The sequence below is a fragment of the Hippoglossus hippoglossus genome, chromosome 13 (genome assembly GCF_009819705.1).
Source record: "Hippoglossus hippoglossus isolate fHipHip1 chromosome 13, fHipHip1.pri, whole genome shotgun sequence".
Taxonomy (NCBI): domain Eukaryota; kingdom Metazoa; phylum Chordata; class Actinopteri; order Pleuronectiformes; family Pleuronectidae; genus Hippoglossus; species Hippoglossus hippoglossus.
In genome coordinates, this window is record NC_047163.1 from 21,974,565 (window position 1) to 21,996,487 (window position 21,923).

The window sequence follows — 21,923 nt, forward strand, 5'->3', positions numbered from 1 at the left end:
ACGGGTTGTCCTTGTACTTTCATTGTACACTAATTTACTCTCAGCGAGCCTCTTTGATCCAGAACTAGACTCTTATACACACTCAGAAAGAAGACTTCTCCTCAAAATGACAGAGGCCAACAAAAGGCTTTGCAAGTGATCTTGGAGGCAGCGCGCCCGCCAAGCTTGGTTACTTGACATGGTGTTATGAAAGCCATTACGTCACTGCCAGCCAATGGTCGCTGTTAGTGGCCATGAATTACTGATCTACTGTTGCATTCCGGGCTTCATGCAGCTTAGCGCAGTGAATCATAGAGAACAGCGCTGACAGCCTCTGTCCGACTGTCAGGCTCTGCAGTACCAGTAGCTGCTTGATATTAAAGGGGAAGGGCATTGCAGAGTCTTCACAGCTGATTAATACAGGGGGCTGGGTAGTGCTTGTGTGTTGTGGTATCACTGACATCAATTCATGCGATTAACAAATGGTTTGCTTTTCAGGGGATGGACATTGTGACTGTACAGTACGTTGTGTTCCCTACACCGACACTTGAATAGTCCCTGCTGACCTGATTAGGAGTAAATTGGTCAAAAAATGTATTATTTGAGATGATGCTATCGTGCAGAGCAATCTAAAGGTTTCTATTTGCTGTATCTTAAAGGAGGGTTTTCTGAAACACTATCTTATCTATTGGAATCCTTTTCACGTTCTGATAACCATCAATAAATAAAGTCAACTTTAGGTTTGGTGTCCATGGCACTCAGACCACTGTACAAAGCACGAACAATTATTTCATTCGGTCCAAATGACATGATTGGCTGGCATACTTGTCTGTCACTGTGCATGACCGGAGTCATGGTAAAGTTATCTGTAGCAGCTGTCAGTCAGTACACATTCATGTGTTTTGGGGGCGTACCTTTGACGAGGGGGTAATGAGAGGGGGTGAGATTTATCGGTTGCATTTTTTTTTAAAGTGTAGCTTGCTCTTGCTAGCTTTTCCAGGATTACCAACCCTAACTTTAAGCATAGTTTTCATATTTTTTGATATCGATTTCTGGATTTTAAAGCTGTATGTCACATCCATCAGTGTATAACTCAGTAAAAACCCATGGAGAAGCAGAGTGCCTTGATATTTAGCATAATGATAATCTCTTCCTTGACTGTACTGATATGGGACCTCAGATATTGTACCGGGTATGTCAGCTTTCATTAATTAACAATGCAAGTTGATTGCGAATTGGTGTTTGACTTAATTCCATTTGTCCGGATCAGGTCAAAATCAGAGGAGGAGACCTGTGTTGTTTTAGCTACTTTCACACAAATCACTGTGCATGTATACGTGTGCGGCTATAATGCAAGTGACTGCCATTCAGTAGTGGTTACAATTCAACAGAACACATCCCCTTGATGTCAGCTGGAGGAACCCCCGTTTCAGATTTTTGTCCAAATATCTCTGAACCATTTCTCACACTGGCTCACAGTTCTCCTCGGTCACAGAAACACAATAATAAAAACATGTTATCTCCTTCCAGGATCATTTCATCATCATATGCTGTGGACGGCTTATTAAACATTCTGTATTCTAGTCAAGTCCAAGTCGTCAGTTCACTCTCGGGAGCCACTGTTGGCCCTTAAAAATGCACTACAAATAGTTTCACAGGAAGAGAACATTTTGTGCGATCAAAAGTATTTTTTAGAAAGATATATAATAAGAGACACCTTATGGGCCTTGAGAGCTGATGTATGTCTAGCAGAAAGGCACACATAGTGAACCCTTGTTTTTTTTAATTGAATTGAATTAAATTGTGGAATCGTTATTTCAATTATAAGAAAAAAGGAGCACTAATAGGCGAGAGAGACTCACTTTTCTTAGTATTATACTTTCTAAAGATGACACCATCTAATTATGCTTAAAGCTACATTTTGGACACATCATACCAGGCCATATAAATGTAGGGATATAAATTAATAATAATTTTGACTTTTAGGTTATATGGGGTTCTGTTCCCCTCACACTAGGCTATACTTTGTAAGTAAGTAGTGAGAGTAAGAGTGTATGTGAATGGGCAAAGGACAGCTGGTAATGAATGAAGTATCACACTCACTGGTAAAGTATTCTCCCTGCCTTTTATTAAAACATTTTTTTTACCAATTATGCAGCAGTATAGTAGCTTGTGTACCTGCACAATGTGCAACTTGTCTGAGAAAGGTGACTACACATGTGATGTTTTAATCAAAGCTTATGATCAGCTCCTTTTCACAAATTTCAACCATATTTATGGTTTAGGCACAGAAGCCACAAGAACAAACTGAAAACAGGATCTCATTTACGTATCATGGTATTTATAGAGGATGTTAATTTGCAACAGTCGTTCTTAGAAAGGCTTTTCTGAAAGTAAAAGGTAAACTGAGTTCTACATGATTCAATTCAGTAATAACATAGCTATAAAAAACTAAAATCAATAAATATTAATAATATGGATGCCAGTTTGAAGAAATTAGCAGCAATGGGACTATGAAGATAATCTGTTCTTACTGAGATCTGAACCTGGGACTGCCCGACTTCATGGGAAATCTTTGAAGATCTTCACCAACCTCCCATCTAACCCAAGAGCATCTGAACATGCTACCCAAAAACCACAGTCGATCACTCCAAAGAATAAGAATAATAATAATGCTACAGAGCCCATGCTGAGTCACAGCGATAATTTTTTGAGGATTACTTTTGCGTTCTCTTGCAATATTGTTTGCATTATCTCACAATATGTATTGAATTACCTTGCAATAGTTTTGCATATTGAAATGACAATCTTGCATGATGTAGATGAGCAACTATTGCAAGACAATGTGAGACATATTCAGGGATGTCCTCCCAAAAATGATGGCTGTGACCATTTGGGGGGTCCGTGCTGTACATGCATACACTCATAAAAAAACAAAAACACAAATTAGGCAATTTCCCCTCCCCTGCAGACAAGAGAGCCTCTCTATATAATGTGACAGTGGAGTCATTTTCCGAAGTAATATCATGGCTTGGTTACTGATGTCTCATTCAGTTTTCTTCATACATTGAAAGGCACATGCACCCATGCACACGCGCTGTGGGGCTGAGTGTAAAGGTGCAGCACTGGGTAGGGTTGAGGTCTAATGTGAGGTTAATCCCCGAGTGCATCTGAGGTCATTATTTACGCAACTAAAAAGTTTAAACATTTTGATTGTATTTGTTTTACCAGTGGCATTGCTTCTTTGGCAAAAGAGGCTGGGACAAACCACTGACATCATATGCATTAACCCTTGTGTTGTTCCTGGGTCGGATTGACCCAGAGTGTGTGTGTGTGTGTGTGTGTGTGCGTGTGCGCGTGTGCGCGTGCGCGTGCGTGCGTGTGATCATATGCAAGCCCTGGCCGGTTAGGGTGACCCAAGGATTGTCATTATCCAATTCTCCTGGAGTAATTGACACCAATGGATTGTCATTCTCGATTGTCATGGGAGGGGCCAGAGAGGGCGCTGTGGTGCTCTGTGGGGTCATTTAGACCCACACCTGATTCCAATTGAAATCAAGGGGGGTACATTAGACCCACATATAAGTCTCAGTGTGCCACTCTCTCACGGACCATGGCACGATGTCGCGTCAGGAGCGTTTCACCAGAGAACAGGTTCTCCAACAGCTATTCTCCCAGCAACCATCCTCTGAACCCGAAGAGGACGGGAAAGAGCCAGACCGAGAAGCGGACGGACAAGGAGATGGAGAAGCAGACCGAGAAGCAGACAGAAAAGCAGACCGAGAAGCAGACAGAAAAGCAGACCGAGAAGAAGGCAGAGAGGACGGAGACGGAGACGGAGACGACGAAGACGACGATGAAGACTACGACCCAGTGGGTGATGCTTCTGCAGATTCTTCATCCTTGGAAGAAGAAGAAGGAGGACAAGACCACGGTGACACCACCACCACCACCACCGGACTCGTGGAAAGAGAGACCTTCCCGTCAAGAAACGGGGAAATAACATGGTCGTCGAGGGCGCTCCTCCTCCTCCTCCTCTGCTGCGGCTCAAAGCGGGGTCCCCCGGGGCCCCACGATCCACGCGACGTCCCGCACCGGTGGCCTAGCCTCGACGTTCCGCCTGTTCATCACACCGACGGTAGAGAACATCATCCTGGAGATGACGAATCGGGAGGGTAGTCGAAAATACGGTGACAAATGGAAAGGGATGGACGAGACCGACCTGCGCGCCTACGTAGGGCTGCTGATCTTAGCGGGCGTGTACAGGTCCCGGGGCGAGGCCGCCGCCAGCCTGTGGGGGCGAAATTTCGTGCCACGATGCCCCTAAAACTCTTCCACACGTACTCCAGACTGCTGCGCTTCGACGACCGCGAGACGAGACGAGCCACGGACAAATTGGCGGCCGTGCGAGAGGTCTGGGACGCGTGGGTGTCGCGGCTACCGCACCTCTACAACCCGGGGCCCGAAGTGACCGTGGACGAGCAACTGGTTCCGTTCAGAGTTTAGTCTTTTTAAAAAAATTTTTTTATTATTATGTTATGTTATGTTAGTTATGTTATGTTATGTTATGTAGATAGCGGCTGCTAGTCCTCGTCCTCATCTCATCTCCTCTCATCTCTTCTCCTCCTGTTTTTCTCCCTAGGCCGGTGTTCATTCCGTCAGTACATGCCCAGCAAGCTGGCAAAATACGGGATCAAGTCATGGGTGGCCTGCGATGCGAAATCAAGCTACGCTTGGAAGATGCAAGTGTACACCGGAAAGCCGAGCGGCGGACGCCCAGAACGGAACAAGGGGTTGCGGGTAGTGCTCGATGTAACGGAGGGACTGCACGGTCGTAACGTCATGTGCGACAATTACTTCACCTCCTACGAACTTGCGCGGCAGCTCCTGGAGAGGAAGCTCACCGTGGTCGGCACGGTTCAGAAGAACAAGCCCGAGCTCCCGACCGGGCTGCTCGCGGTCAAGGGAAGAGAGGTGTTCTCATCCAAGTTCACATTCACGCCCACCGCCACTCTTGTGTCCTACATTTCCCGTCCTCGCGGTCGCTGAGGACGGGAAACCGGTCATCGTCTTGGACTACAACCACAACAAAGGTGGCGTGGACAACCTAGACAAGGTGATCGGAACGTACAGCTGCAGGAGGATGACCGCGCGCTGGCCCCTGGTCGTCTTTCACAACATTCTCGACGTCTCTTCCTACAACGCCTTCGTGATATGGAGAGAGATCAACCCAGACTGGATGCTGGGCAAGCGGAACAAGCGGAGGGTGTTCCTAGAGCAGCTGGGAAAGGCTCTCGTGACTCCGTTCTTCGCACGAAGGGAGCGCATCCCCCGCACGGACTCGTCCGCCGCGGTTGTGAAGGCTGTAAAAGCCGCCGCCGCCGCCGCCGCACAGAGAGCTGTTGACTATGACGCTCGACCCGAGCGTCCGGCCTCCTCCATAGCCCTAGCAGCAGCCCCGCTCGGGGCGAGTAAGAGGAAGAGGTGTCAGATATGCCCCAGGAAAAAGGACTGTAAAACTCACACCGTGTGCTGTGGGTGTAACAAATACATCTGCAGGGGCTGCTCACTTGTCTATTGCCCTACGTGTGCGTCCTAATATGGGGTGGGCTATGTGAGGGGGCCAACAGCCGGGGGAAGCAGGGACAACACAAGGGTTAACATGACAGATATGTTGTGGTGAGCAAGATTCATCATCTTGAGGATAATCTCTCTTTTTCCCCCCATGCAAAAAACTGACAGGATATCTCTTGTTACTTGTTTTTAGCAGAAGAGGAATTCACATTGTGCCCCTCCTCTCCAGATTCACAGTAGTAAACAATGGGAACACGGATCCATCATCAGCATATGAATGGCGATCAGCCATTCACACAGCAGATTGCTCTTTGAACCAGCATGGGTGAGTGGAGGGAGTGAGCACGCAGCTGACACAAGCAGCTGCTGCTACATGTACAGTACATGTCTGGGACTACACACTCAAACAATATTCCGATGCCATGAAGAAAAACAGACTACTGGGTTGTAATCATAAACAACAATGCGCTATTTAGTCTTTTCAAAATAAAAAAAGGCTTATTGGAACTACAGCAATCAAACAGCTCAAGCCAGTGATGGTAGACAGAGGGCTGCATTGACTAAGTGATTCCAAGATTGCGTTCTGCATTTACCTTCAATGACTCACTATAGGGAGAGAGCACTAACAAACTATTTAACAATTAAAAAGCCATATCACTGAGAGCAGCGCCCACAGGACTACGAAGCTCAAACAAAGCTCGGCTTAAACAGAATATTGCTATAGCAACAGTGAACTGACAGAGAGAGAGAGAGAGAGAGAGAGGTTTAAATATTCAGAACGTGCGACTAAATATACTTCACCATGTCTGTCCACTGTTAGAGATGCTGCCTGTACAGGAAATACAGCAGGGAGGAGACGTGACAGAAAATGCATCACGGCCCACAATGGCTTGGACAATGCACATTTGATGAATGATTTCTGAACCTCTTTATACAATTATCCATAGATCAACACCTTTGTTCACTATGGTATTCATTCTGTAGTTGTTTGCATTATTTTGTTTGATGTGCACAAGCGAATTAAGACCTCATTAATTCAAGTTGCTCCAAAAAAAGGTAATAACAAATTTTATAATATATCTTATAATAATAGCTAATAAATTAGTTATAATACATTCTCCATGGGACCCTATATGGAATCATTTTAGGTACAGAGCAGTGACTTTGAATGGTTTGAAAATGAGATGGATACAAATTAATAACTGAGGAAATTCTCATTACCCAGTGCTGTAATTTAACATAAATATGTAACTTTGGCCACCAGGGGGTCTCTCACTCAAAACAATAACAAAAGTCCTAGTTTGATGATGTTGTGAAGCAGCATAGGATGATGGGACTTGTTGGCTTCACCACCATTGCCATTGAAAATCTACTTGATGCTACTCAGGCACAAATCATGTTCACAGATGAGGTGTTAAAGTTTTATTTTCATTACACAGCAAACAGAAACACATAATCATGATCTATTACGAGTGAGCAATACAAACAGTGGAAGGACAAAACTGCTAACTGGCTAACTGGCTAGCAGTTTGTTTTGTCATTATACCATGAAAGTTAATGCAGAGACGGAAAAACCATGGGTAAAGTGGATTTGACGCAATCTAGGCGACATTATTGGTTGGTCACATACATCTTACTGTATGTGGCATTACTAACAACAAGACTATTAAGACATCAAATCTCTCATTTTGTACTGCGCAGCATGTTCATTTGCATATTCGAAAACGACTGGTCCCAGAGGCCTGAGCACAGAATTCATCTGCATTACTGAGCTCTACACAAACAGACAGACAGACAGACAGACAGACAGACGACTGACTTCAAGGTGCTGATCAAACAGGATCCCCACATGTCAATCATTAAAATAGGTCAAGTTCTCACATATAGAGTGCAAGAAAAAACACAGAGGGAAACAAGCAAGCTGCTTGCGCCACTTTGTTACAGTCTTTTCTTTAAATAAGCTCTAAAGCCCTAAATCCAACGGGCTCAAGCTGTCCAAACGCTCGGCTTCACAATAGAACAGAGTTCCGGGCCTTTCCGAGGGCCCCACTTGTTTTCACAGTTTTGCTGACCCTGGAAAATTCCCATCTGGCATTGGCCCCTCAGCTCTGCTTGGTTTGAAAAGGCCACGAGGAGCAAGAGCAATCACTGCGCATGCACGCACAGGAATGCGCATGCAGTACACAGAGGCAGACATAAACATGGGCACGCGTGTGGACACGGAGCACATACGCTCATGTATTGCAGAACTACATTACAGTTCCATTTGCCTCGACTGAAACGTCACACTAGTGATGTCAAACGTTATCTAGAAAATATTGCAAACTCGAAACACGCTCACATTTAAATACACCCATGAAATGCATGTATTATATAACCGGACCCATCCTACCCCACCCATCTTCTCTGTCTGCACACGCACACTGGCACTTCAACACACACACACACATACATACACACACATACACACACACACACAGTGGTGCCGCCATACCCCTGCTGAAAGACACGGTCCCTCAACACCTCTCCGTAGCAGCCCTCCAGACAGCGACAGCCCTCATTGGCCACCGCCACACACTCAAACACCACCATGTCCTCGTAGGCAGCCCCCAGCAATGAGCTGTTCATCCAGCGGATCATTCCACAGACTGTGCAGTGCACTCGTCCTTCCTCTCTCAGTGTAGAAGAGGAAAGGTAGATGGGCAGATAGAATGGAAAGATAGAGAGTAAGAGAGTGAGAGAGTGAGAGAGAGAAAATGGAAGAGGCACGCAGGGAGATTTTCTTTAGCAGGCTTAGGGCCACTGATCTTGCCCTGCTAGCTCTGATCTCCTAATAACCAGCTTACATCGCCCTTAACACCACCTGCCAAAGAAAAGGCATTGGTGGTCTGAAGTGCAGCTGCCCCTCCTCCTCCTCCTCTTCCTTGGACTCTCCTTCTAAATAGCTCATGCTGATCTTGCCAAGCATGGAAACTAATCATTATGCAGCCTCCGTGCAATTTCGCCCAAGTGCAGGCAGGTAGGCAGTCAGTGGTTCCCAGCACTAACCTGGTCGTAGCCATGTAGAGAGCCGCTCCACAGCGATCAGCCCTTTTCAAACGGCTTCATTCATGCAATGGGATCCGTGGATGAGGCATAGGAGGAAGGAGAGGAGGTGGAGGAGGGGGGAACAGGAGAGATGAGAGAGGGATGAAGGATAAGGGGGAGGAGGGTGGACGAGTTCCGGAGCATGCCAGAAGGATGGGAGGAAAAGGAGGAGGAATCGAACGCAGCAGAGGGAGATAAAACGAACGGGTTTTCCCGACAGACGGAGAGAAACCACAGACGATCCGGATCAGTTTTTTCCCCCCTCTTTCTCTCTCTATCATTCACTCTCTTCCCTTTTGTCTAATTGAGGCTGATAAGCTCCTGTTCTATCTTGGCATCCTGCACTTTTCCATTCCCCCGTTCTCTTCGTCTGTCTGATTGCTACATCCGTTATAGTATCCAAGAATGGCTCTTCTCTGGCGATTGCTGCTCCCTGTTCACAGAATTTCACGGCTGCAGACTGACAATAGATGGAGGGAGATTGAGAGAGAATGTGCAAGTGGACGGAGAGAGAGAGAGAGAGAGAGAGAGAGAGAGAGAGAGAGAGAGGGGGGGTGAGAGACAGCGTCAGAGCAAATGAGAGAGAGAGAGAGAGAGAGAGAGAGAGAGAGAGAGAGAGAGAGAGAAAAAGAGATGGCTTTCACTTTGCATTCCACCTCTACTTGGTGCTAGTGCACTGAGCCTGCTGCTTCCTCAATTATTCATGTGCTTCATGAATGGAGGGGCTGACATCACCAGCATTCAGGTCACTTTACATTCGAAGCTCCCACTAAATCACACAATAAACGAGCTACACACACACACACACAAAACCGTGATATGTATATGTTTATAAATATGTATGTATATACAGAAATATACATATATAGATAGCTACACACATACACACACCCTGTATATATATTCTTTTTATTTAGCAGTATATATAAATATATATGTGCCTACATATATGTAACAAACATACATACATACATACATATACACACAAGCAAATATATTTATACATATACATGCAGTGTGTGTTTGTACAGTATATGTTGCCAGTGCCTTGATTCCAATGAAAATGCAAACTCCAATGCAACCAATAATTACAATGAATACCCAATTACAAAACCAATATTAACTTTATTGATTGAGCCTCTTTGCTAATCACTTGTAGTCCATTAAATAAAGTTAAATTAAAAAATATATAATTTTAATTTATGATCTATTTTAAACTGTGTGACATTCAGACCCTCAACTATTCAAACTGCACTTTAACACATTGTCAAATGCACTTTTGGTCAATAATCTTTCCTGCTGCAGTGTTGACTTCAGTTGATTTCAGCAATATTTACTCCGTATTCATATTTGAAAGGATTAACTACTAAGTTAATTCATTATTAACTTGATTTGCTGCTACATATTGTGCATATATAAATGATTTAAACTTTGCACTTACTTTCTCCTATGGCAGTTGGACTTTACTAGAAACATTTTCTGTGAGGTTTATGAGATTTACTTTATAGAGATAATGTGTTTTAGAATTATCAAAACCTGTTATTCCCTTTTACGGAGGATTTGGTTATTACAAAAGTAGATTGTGAAGTTTGATAGTCCAGTTTTCATGAACAACAATTACTGAATTCCATCTTACTGCTTCAGTTTCAGGGTCTAGTCAGGCTTCCTTGTCATCCACCATAAATTTTCAGAAAACTGGCAAAAGAAAATGCAAATCCATCCACTGCCATATGTCATGTATTTATTTGAGGAAGGTTACAGTCTCCTCATCACTCCACACACATCTGTTTTTATCTGCCTTTATTTTTCAATCTCCCAAGTGGCTAAGCTTCAGTGACTAACAAGTCACTTGATTCATCTACGAGCTGAGTAACGAGCCGTGTGTTTTGTACATTTAGATTTTAGTGATACATCAGCTTTTCCACCTCCTTCAATCAATCAGTAAATGTCACCTTCCTGTGGACAAACCCTGACAGGCTTCATCCAGGACTGGAACTGGGTGTCCATTACTGGCTTACCAGTGTTACACACTTGCATTACACGCTTACTGTAGCATGTACAGCCTGTATGAGCTAATTGGTGAAGATGCTTCTAGAAACTAGAAACCTATAAATATAGATTTATTTTTATGGAGTTTTGTTTGTATCTAAAAGGTCTGCAAAGTTCAAAATACCAAAGTCCTTGATAAGGGAGCTCCCCCCTCACAGAAAAAAATGCTCCTAAAGCTCCTCATACGCCTCGATACCTCTGCATCATTGTGACATCACATGACATCATGAGGCCCTATTTTTGCATAATGCACTTAGAGGCTAGTCTGACATGCCACCTAACAAAACCAGGTAAAGCGAGAGCGGAGGCCGACATTTCCTACATATGCTAAAGGTGGTCGACCAATCACAAAAGAGTGGGCCAGCGGGCCAATCAGAGCGGATTGGGCTTTTATCAGGAGGGGGGCCTTAAAGAGACAGAAGCTAAAACCAGGTGTTTCAGAAAGAGGCCGCAATGAACAGTATGAGGAGAGTGATGTGTTTTCTGAAGATGTACGTTAACAAGCATGTAAGCATGTAAACCTTTTCAAGTAGTAACACAAATTAAAATTACAAACCTGAACATGAGCAGAATATGCCTCATTTAAAAAGGAGCCAGCTAAAACCTGTGTTACTATTAAAAAACAGCCTTTCCACTGCTCATTCTTTTTTGAGTGACATCCTATTAACACTAAACCAACACTGGCTGGTTGTCTGAACATGCCAGAAAAGGTAATTTAATCCATTAATCCATTCAAACATACATAAAGATTACCGCAGTCAGTAATCACCCATGTGTCTCTATTATGAAGCAAACGGAGCCCCCGAGCTGTGCTGCTGGAAAGACTTGACCCTGGGGCTGCAGCAGTGCTGGCTGCCTCTGTGGGAGCGCTGAGCGGAGCCGTGCTGTGGAACAAAGGGAGCTGGACCACTGAGCCGGACAACCGTGTGCCCAGATAAGCCAGCCCAGCCTCACACCAACAACTGACCTACTTAGGAGACCTGTTCTCATTGTTGTTGCACCCGTGGGACAGAGATGGTCAAATGGACCACACACTCACAGACGTGGTATGTAAATAACAGCTGTGGGCAGTTGATTCATTCATCTTGACCACTGATGACTGACATGCTTGACAGGATTGAATAGTTTCAGTTTCATTTTAATAGTGGTGCAGATTTGAGCCGAACGCACCAGAAATGTTAAAGACAAATTTCTCTATCTATTTGAGAGGAGGGCGTGCTGTTTACCAAGCTGTCATGGCAACACCAATGTGGCGACATCCGGCTATGTCTCGGCCGTGCAGTTACCATGGCAGCCTGTCAAACCATTCATGTGCACCACCACTTGAAATGTTCACAACTCCAGTGAGAAAGAGAGTGCTGGAGGAGAGAGAGCGAGTGTGTGTGTGTATCAGGGGGTGATGCTTCTGCATAAAGCATTAACACACGATTAGTTATGTACAAAGACCTAGAGTCTAAGTGCACTTTGTTTTGAACATGTCTGAAGTGACAGGAGTGATCAGTCGGGTCCTGGTGGCTGATATTTCTATTTTCCTCACAGCAAGAAAACAGTTTGAGAAGAGACATCACAACACTTTTTTGTGTTGATAGATGTGTGTGTAGGACTTAAAAAAAGCTAATAAAGAGTGAAACCACTGACTGTTTTTACCTTTCCTAAATCTATTTAAATCCAGGCCCAAGAGCATAACTTTAGTCTTGTACTCCCAGACTTAATTAAAATGCTTAATTACCCTCACTGTGTGGAAACCTAACATAGACAAGCCTGTTACAATTTTTGGGTTCTCATTGAAGCTGTGACCCTCATACCTCTGGGTAGAATAACCTGTTTTAAAAAGCAGCTATAATTATACTACCTGATTTAAATTCAGGAGGCGATTCAGAGGTAATTTAAGTACCCGGTGGAGATGTCGGAGAGTGGCAGTAGGGGACAGGAAGCTGAGAACCGGATTAAGCCCCTGTGGGACACTTTGTCCCAGTGGGACGGACACAGCCACCACCATCTGCAGGGGATATACAGGCGGAAGGAAGCAGGCAGGGTGACACAAAGCCGTGGGCAGAGAGACGGTGAGAGGGGAGACGAAAAGTGAGTGTGCATATGTGGTCTCAGTGTGAGGAAAGAGAAATCAGGTGGATTGAGGAAAAATGAGGGTAAATTTTTTTTACAACTCAAATATTGTAACATTTGTCCCACAAAATAAAAGTGCTGCAGTGTTTGTACAAAGGCCCAAAAAAGGAAAAAGGGTTGGATTCCTGCACACAGCAGGTTCAGCTCTGACCCGGCCCTTTGCTGCGTAACTTCCCCCATTCTCCCTCCCCATTTCATGTTTGCACTGAACTCTTAAAAAAGGCAAAAGTCCCCAAAACTATCTTTGAAATAGATCCTTTTGTTTAAATCATTTTCAATATCTCATCAAAACCATGTCACATTTGCATTGAACTCCAACTCTCAATTTAGGCATGGGTTGAATAATTTCCCTAAAATACATGAATCAATGTCAGAGCCCTTTGGCCTGAACACAATATGACAAAAACTAGTTTCTCTGACCTTTCAGATGAATGATACTTTTCATTTCATTTCATTGGGCACTATGGATACCGCTGGTCACTTCACACATCACACACAGGAAACTATGATGTTCACAAGGTCTATCAATATCAGAGGGATGCATATGTGTCACCTCGATATAAGTTCACTCTGGACTTTGCCACTTGAGTGTTAATATATAATTATTTCAACAAGCGCCCCAGCGGCAGCCTGGTTGCAGCGCATCCCAATATCTGCAACATTCACTGTTCCATTCCAGCCTGGGACCAGGGTTGCATGTCACACACCCCTCCCTCTTCTCTTTCTCCACTTGTTCCCCCGTCTACCTCTGGTGACTGTGAGGAACTTCAGGGTACTGTCGACATGATAAATGCCTTTGATGAGTATATTTACAACAGAACACATCAGAAAAAGCCGTTACTCTATTGAAAGCAGGGCAGCTTGAATTAAACTTTGTCCTTTATTTCACTGCCCGGCACAGTGGTCAAATAATTAGTTGTTTAAATATAAACATGCAACTTGGTAGATATCAGATTTTACATTTAGTTGTTAAGGCTTGTTAACAGGTATAATAAAAACTCTGGAGCAGTGCTAGAACTAATTTCAGCCCATCGATTCCTGAAGTGTCTCTATAGCAGGGAGCAAATAAAAAGACAATACATTCTATAAAAGCTACGACCATGTTTACTGTAGTAAAAGAGAATGGGCTTTGCAAACAAGAACCTATTTTGCTGGTGCACAAAAGTCTTAGTGATCCAAGACAGAGGGAGGGGAGCGGGTTCTGATTGTGCTTTTAAAAAGCGTAATGGAAAATGGCCTTATTGTTTGGACAGGCTTAATTTGAGAAAGGAGCATATGGAGCACTAATGGGAAGTCTTTTCATCAGACCTGAATGCACCTTCCAGTCCATTAATTATGAGGCTGATTGAGACCAAGGGAAACCTGTGTGTCCATTAATGTTATTTTATTATAACAACACAATACAGGTTTACATGGATACCAATATTCTGATATATAAACAGCCTCATCACCATCATTTTTATGCTCCCTTAGTCAGATACGTATACGGATATGGACGGAGCCTTCGGTCCGTAGCCTGCGTTCATCGTATCTGTATTTGTGGACATCTTCTGAAAGCTTATAGAACAAAACAGACAAAATGGAGCAGTACCACCAGAAATCGTGGGGGGGGGGGGGGGGGGGGGGGGTAGTGTAGCTGTTGAGAGACACATGTAGGACACAAGGAAGAAATATCAAGAACGGCAGAACGTTTTGAAGAGACTTTCCGAGATGGTAAGTTGCACCACTTCAGTTTATAACATGGCCACTTTTGCCTCTATCTTAAGAGGTACATTATCACAACCTCTTTCACCTACCTCATGTTTATTGTTGTCAGAAAATCTTGATTCTGTGCTGACCTCTAGTGGATGTATCACTTGACAAGCATGCCAACATAAAGGACGCATGGAAGTGACGGTTACATTGTACATCGAACACATCTCTTTTTGTACGTAAAGGCAGCAAAACATGATCCTGAACCTGAATAAGGTCATATTCGGACTAAGAAATAATGGACAATAAGTAAGATCTATTCTGATCTTTGTCGCATTACGTAGACATGTATATGTCTAATCGCATTATAACGTTCTATTGGCATTTTCACAGCATTTGCGACATCAACAGGTTACCAACTGATAGATGATGCATGTCCTAGGTTCAAGTGTAAACAAGTAGCTTGATGTATTGTTGACAAGAGTAAAAATCTGCTCTGTAACATGTAAACAGGAATATAAATGGAATATTCTATTAGCAGGTCATGTAAAAATCATAATTGAAATTTGTTTTAATTCAGAACCGGGTCACTATAGCCAGAATGTTGCTGTCCGTGTTAACGTAGTCGATAACTGAAAACAACAAAACAAATCTTTCTTTAGCAGTTTTCCAGGTCTTCCTTCTTTACTAACAAGAACACCTAATGTCAATTTAGACCCTCAGGTGACTTTATCAAAGTCCTTCTTAACTCGCAAAGGAATAGGATAAGGAAAAAAAGGTTGGTTATACTAGGCTCAGGCAGAGAAATGTGGCAGGGGGACAATATGGATCAGAATCAGAGATGACAAATGGGTTGTGGGAAGGATGCAGTAAAAAAAAAAGGAAAAGGGGGACAGGAGTAGAGACAGAGCGAGGAGAGAGAGTTAATAAGCTGTGGCCAGGAGGGAAACAATTCTGCAGTTCCTCTTCACTGCAGAGCCCCTGCTGTGAACTTGGAAGACCACTGTGGCCCAGTGTGATGGTGCAGTGTTTTATGTACTAGTATGCAGTTGGTTCCAAGCCTCCCAGTACACTCCCAACAAACTCCTGACTCCGGACATGTCACGATTTTGTTTTCTGAGCAACTAGAAATATAGTAGTGTAAAAAGGAAAGCGGCCATATGACCATATTAGATTACGAGGACCAGCTAGATGACCAACAGTTCACCTGTAGTGAATGCAGAAGGTACCTCCCTTCTGCTCCTCTAATGTTTTGCATAGTGGAATGAATCTTCTTGGTGCAGAGGCCTGGGAGCTACAATTTCAGTCGACAAAGTCAGTCTAAAATAGCCTAGAGAGACATTATTAGCACAGCACTAGATAATACATGGCTGGGAGTGTGGTTTGCACGTATGTATGAGAGGATGTGAAGCATTCCTCCAGGCAAACCCTGAACATTTCAAAATGTCTTTGATGTTTTTTTTTTTTTGCCTCTTATTTGTGGTCATGACTGAGCTAAAAGCTGTAGTCTCAGAGGGGTGTAGAAGAGGAAACCATGGATGGGAGACTTCTACTCCTTCGCTGCACTGATCTCTGACCACGACATGAAGCAGCTCCTTTATCAATAAGATACCGAAAACGAGCCGGACAACTGGCCAGACACATTTGGGCTTAAGATGCCCACAGGCATTTATGTATGCAAGTCAGCCCTCGCAGTCTGTCCAAGTGTCCTGCAGCAACAATTGGCTTGTGCACGGTGCCACGTGCAGAGAGTAAGCTCCAGCTCTGGCCTCCTGTCAGTGATTTGCTGTTGCTACAGCTGCTGCTGTTGGCTGTGTGTGCACATCTGTGGCTGTGTACGTGAGTGTGTGCAGATTGAAGTCACACTAAATGTCATATCAAGAGCAAACATCCCCACACTGGGACCAGGGCCAAATCCCAAGCAATCTCTCTCTCACACATGCACACTCACACACACCCGCATGCATGTTCTCTTTCGCTCTTCCCCTTATCTCTTCCTTGTCTTCTAACAAGTAAGTAATGCTACAAAAATATCCTCCTCCCTGGCTCTCCATCACTGCATGCACTGTGACAAACAGGGACACCTGGTCTTCTTCTCCCCTCATGTCAACTCACAGTAGTTTTGATGCTAGTTTTACACATGTAAGGATGACTTTGGAATCATATATCTTAAACTCACCAAGTCAACAAATATAACTAGAAAGAAAGGAAACTCTAATGGTAACTCTACTGTATTTATAGGGCACTTTTCCAGCCTTATCGACCACTCAAAGCACTTTACAGTTCAAGTCACATTCACATAGTATTATCATTCAAAACCGATGTGTTGCATTCTGGACCTTGTGTGAAATTATATGATAATTTGTGGTGACCATGCAGGCAGGACATGTTTGTATTAAATTAAAGTATCTATTTAATTATTAGTATCTCCTCAAGTAATTTTAACACTTGATTTTACTGTAATTATTCACGTGTTTTTTTTTGATACATTGGAAATTGTCCTTGGGTGTCTAGAAAGATGCTGTGAAATAAAATATATAATTATTATTATTATCATCATCTTGAGCAATCTCATCTTTCATCTGATGACAATACAGTAACAACAGCCTGGAGCCTACCTCAGTTAGAACAGATAAATCACTGCATCCAGTGCAGATAAATAAGCTGCTATGTCCAATGTCAGCTTGGTTTATTACGCTCAGGACAACAAATGCACTAATTGAGGCACTGATTGATGGAATAACCTTTAGGCCACAGCGTTTTTTGCAGACGCAGCAGATCCGTCCCTGGGAGATGTGAGAGCGGCATTATAAACACTAATAACAGGAGAGAGATTTCTGCTGGATCTCATTGATGAATCTACAAGGGAGAGCGGATACCTCATCACTATCATTTGTTCCACCATTGATTTTGTTTTGTTCTTTGACACTGGCTAAAGCAAAGCTGAGAAAGAAGCCCTTAGACCATTGTCTGTTCAAAACTACCTTTCTACTACAAACACATACTTGATTTAAGGGTAAATAAATGTCGTATTTTGTGGATGAATAGATGGATGGATGGAGATGCCTCCTATTGGATACAGCACAACTACAGATGTACATTGCCGTTACATAACATAACAGAATGGCATGCAAACTATACCCAGTTAGCCAGCCAGACAAGTCACCTCCATGCATAGCAGAGCACAGGATGGTAACAGATGGCTGTTCACTGTAAAGTAACCTGTGTCTGTCTGGTTGCTGCAACCAGATTAAGTGAGGACAGACTTGCTGTTTGAGTGTCACTGTCTGTGCTGCAGAATGATAAAGAGGCACTGTATGTTTGAGATACACACACAGCAACAGGAAGTCACACTGGCCAACACACACACATGCACTCACACTGATTAATTTTATAAAGGCCAGAGAGGAAACATTCAAAGCTACAGTATTCAACCTAAAGAGAAACAAAAAAACAATTGGAGGATTAAGTGATAGATTTGAGCGGTATAAAAAAATAAGACGACAGCAGAAGAGAGAGAAATGTTAAAGAGAGGACACAGATAAATATAGAGAGAATAATGGAGAGATGGAGACATTAGGGAAAAGACGAGGACCTGTAGGGAAAAGAGATCCTCACAAAAACGAGAAGGAAGGAAGCGGGACGCACGTTGCAGAAACTGCTCCCCCTCCAGTTTTTTTTCTTCTTCCTGCAGTGCTCTGTAATTCGTCACTAAAAATATCAAGCAGGAGGAGGAGGAGCATAAACAAACACGAGGGGAGGTGAGGATAGAAGGAGGGACGACTGAAAAGTGCACACAAACACTGTTGCAAATTAGGTTGAAAAAGAAAAGTGAGAGTGGGGGCCACCTGGACGTCTGTCGGATCTGTTTGTCCATGTGAGATAACCCGGGGAAACAGGAAAACAAGCGGGGAAGACTGCGAGGGTGAAAGCCGGCAGAAGAGACACAGAGGCAGCATGTGCCTGTTCTTTTCCAGGCAGCCACGTGAGTGCGTCTCCTCAGCTGCTCCGCTCACACTGAGCATGCCAGAGGGGGAGCAGAGCGGGGTCGCAACAGTCACGGCGAAAAAAACAACAAAAAAAACACGCTGGTCCACACTGGCTATTCACACACTGGTCACAGCTTGGTGGTGTCCTGATCTAGCCTCCATTACATGCATGGTAGATTTTTGAGAGATTTACATTACCATACAGAAATGCACCGGTTAGGATGGAGAGATGAACATGAATATATTATGATCTTTTAAAAATGTGAGGTTCCACACAACCTTGCAGAGAAGGAAATGACATATGTCAGTGGTGCTGTTCATACATGATGGCCATAAAGCTACAGACAAATGTATATTGAATATAGCAGCAGAAGCATACACTCTCTACTCAGTGTTTTAGCCTTACCAGGCGAGCTTGAAGCCTTTCATTAGTACAGCGAGGAGTGTCTGACGTCCATAGCATGTTGTGGGCACTGGGCTGCCCGTTCACACCGCCGCATGCTGACTGACAGCCTGCCGAGCCCTCACCTCCCATGCACAGAGCAGGAGGGATGCACGACGGAGGGAAGGAGGGAGGAGAGGACGATGCAGAGACCGATGGATGGATGGTCTGGGGGACCCAAGTCCGGTAGGATGGTCCTCAGCTCTGCCTCTATCTTTTTCCGCTACATTCTTTAGCTTGTGACAATGTGCCGCAGTGCTAAACACATGTGCCAGAAATTCACACCTCCCTGGGGGATCTTCAGCTTTCCCAAAAGAGAAGGAGGTGACCTGCACTGCAATCTTCACAGAGCAAACTGCAGCACGCAGCAGAAGGAGACCGACTAGCGATTGCAAATGAATGACAGCATGTCTGGCAACAGCTCCTGTCTAACTCTGTGTCTTTCCCATCAGTCTCTTTCAAACACTGTCCCTGAAAGCGTCCGTTGGCTCGCTCAAACTCCCTCCGTCTCTCCCTCAGTCCTCTGCTGCGGATGAAAGCTGCACTTGCTGCGCTCACAGTGAGCAGGCGCAGGATTTCTACCCTCCTCCCTCCCTCCCTCCCTCTCTCCCTCCCTCCCTCCTGTTCTCTCTGCCCTCTTCCCTAGATGGCTCTATTTCCCTATTTCTCTCTATGATAAGCCTATAGCTGGCCCACAGGGGAGGAATAGAGCAGGATGCTAGCCCCTGGCTATAACATCGTCTGTGCAATGACCCCCAACCCCCACCTCTAACTACCACACTATGGATGAGAAGGGTATTAAGTGGTGGGGGGGACCTGCTACAATTCTTCCCTCTCGTATTGGACTCCAGGCTTGATCAGTGTCAGCAGCTCTCTCTGTTAATCTCTTAATGAACTGAGTGTGCTGGGGTACTCCCTGTGTTTATAGCTGTGTTCTGTGTACGTGTTTTGCACACATGATGAATCAAATGATCATCATACTGACTCAACGTCAAGAGTTTGAATCTAACCTGGGATATTTGTTGATTTTTCTCATTCGTCTAATTGACCAGAACAGCCGGCTTGAACTTTAGATTTCTAAATTCTGACTCAGGAAAAGAGACTAAAATATTAAAAAATGTTCTAACAATCTGTAAAATATCATCATTGTAGCCGTCGAAGTCTGGGTTCAATGGCTAAAAAGGGATGCCTGCTTCTGTTTACTTCTCTGTGTAACTTAAGATCTTATTTGCCGCAAAAATTACCAACCTGCCACCATCAACATAATCAGTTATCATCATTTATATGCTGCGTAACAATGGAAACCTTAACAGGTGTAACAGCATTAAAGCAATGGTTGGTTATCCTGGAGAAACTAGTTAGAGAAGGCTACACATTGAAAAAAAACGAACGAGGAAAGAACCCTCTGGTCAAAACGATACCCCGAAACAAATGGATGCTGCCAGACAACTGCTAGCAGACAACTTTTACGTGTCTCGTTTGCTAACTTCTGGCTATCGTCATTGCCGGTGTACGACTCTCCAGCTGTAGACTCCAGTCATGTGCAGTTAGAGCACAGGAAGGGTGAGCACAGGCTGGCAGGTTGGTTTGTGACAGACAGGTAGGCCAGGAATCATTTGGACCAAATCAAATGATTGGTCATGTTTATTACAGACCTGCAAGGGCCTCAGAAACTCCCCCCGCCCCCAATGAATCAACCCTGCAAACTGATCTCGACCTGTGGAGGTCAGAGAGCAACCGACTGATCACTTGAAAAGGAGCTGTCATCAAAAACATCGGCTGACTCGACCACAGCCACCAGGTCAGGGTGCAGCACATTCTTCTCATTTAATCTTCTTAAAGCACTGCACGCAAATTACACCTCATTAGAGGGTGGCTAATACAAAGGCTAATGGAAACCTAGGTCCAACGTCAATAAGAAGTGAGAGTCTGGTTGGCCAGATTCTGTTTCTCATCAATTGATTCTCTTTTGTTATTTGATTATACTTGTTGTATAAAGGCAACATACAGTAAAGCACAGAGTAACCAGTTATGGTGTAACAACAATATAATGTTGTTATTATAGTTAGTGAGCTTTGCCTGCTGAGTCACTGAGCTTCATTCACTCCCTCTGCTTTATCAGATGAGGATGGTGCCAGGAGAGAGAGAGAGTGCTGACTGGTGGAGAGACGGCGAGAAACCAGAAAAGATAATGGAAAGCAGGTAGTGCTGTAAGATATTATTCTGGGAGGATATAGATTTGCGTCACAGAGATTAGGGCCCCATGTCGGATTCAGGACATGGTTTAGAACTGAGATCAGTGAACCACCTCAGTGTTGTGATGTGTCGCCTGCTCTTGTTCATGACACTAGTCCAGTGTCTGTTCTAATCCTGTCTGTTTGTTAGGCCTGTGGTGACGCTGGTCGCAGCTTTTTCCCCCTGAAGCTGTTAAAGCACTTGTCACCTGTTTATTAATACTGAATGCTTCGCGTGTCAAAATTGCACCAAATTCAACAGTGCACTTTCTTAACAATTCACAAGTGTGAATCTGATAACATGAAAGGTTCTCCAGATATGCAGTCCACATACAGACAGACAGACAGACAGACAGACATGGATTTCTGAGAATTATTAGACAGATAATCGATAATATAGATTATGCATTCACATTCTCCAGAGACTGCCCCATGACAACTGCACACTTTTTTCCCAAATTATAATTTTATTATGATTCTATACAAAGACAGGAGGACACACACACACACACACACACACACACACACACACACACACACACACACACACACACACACACACACACACACACACACACACACACACACTCTCTATGTTAGCTACCATTGTCTCTCTAGGCTGGTGTGAATGCGGTTGGACTGTGGGGAGAGAAAGGTGAGGGTAGGCAAAAAGGCACACATATGAAAGTGCAGTAATCCCTTTCCAGGGTGAGGCAGTGAGTGCTGTAGCCTGAGCGTCAGTCAAGCAAGGGG

General features: G+C 44.1%; 1 protein-coding gene and 1 long non-coding RNA gene across 18 annotated transcripts in view; one reads left to right on the forward strand and one right to left on the reverse strand.

Moving 5' to 3' along the window:
• The window catches only part of gramd1bb (GRAM domain containing 1Bb), a 119,725-nt gene that overhangs the window by 28,500 nt on the left and 69,302 nt on the right, over positions 1-21,923 (reverse strand). Inside the window, exon 1 of one of the 17 annotated variants that reach the window (XM_034605477.1) lies at positions 18,901-19,480. The exons of 13 other annotated variants lie outside the window; for them this stretch is intronic. In XM_034605477.1, coding sequence (XP_034461368.1) covers positions 18,901-18,923 — 23 coding nt within the window. In that variant the 5' untranslated portion in view covers positions 18,924-19,480. Of the gene's footprint in view, positions 1-8,047; positions 8,535-8,601; positions 9,099-18,900; positions 19,481-21,923 lie in introns of those variants that run through there. 3 more of the 17 variants (XM_034605479.1, XM_034605478.1, XM_034605474.1) reach the window with 3 other exon arrangements.
• Positions 18,269-18,568, forward strand: LOC117773497. The gene is made up of 2 exons (XR_004615927.1): positions 18,269-18,382; positions 18,448-18,568. It is a non-coding gene; the product is annotated as an uncharacterized LOC117773497 (long non-coding RNA).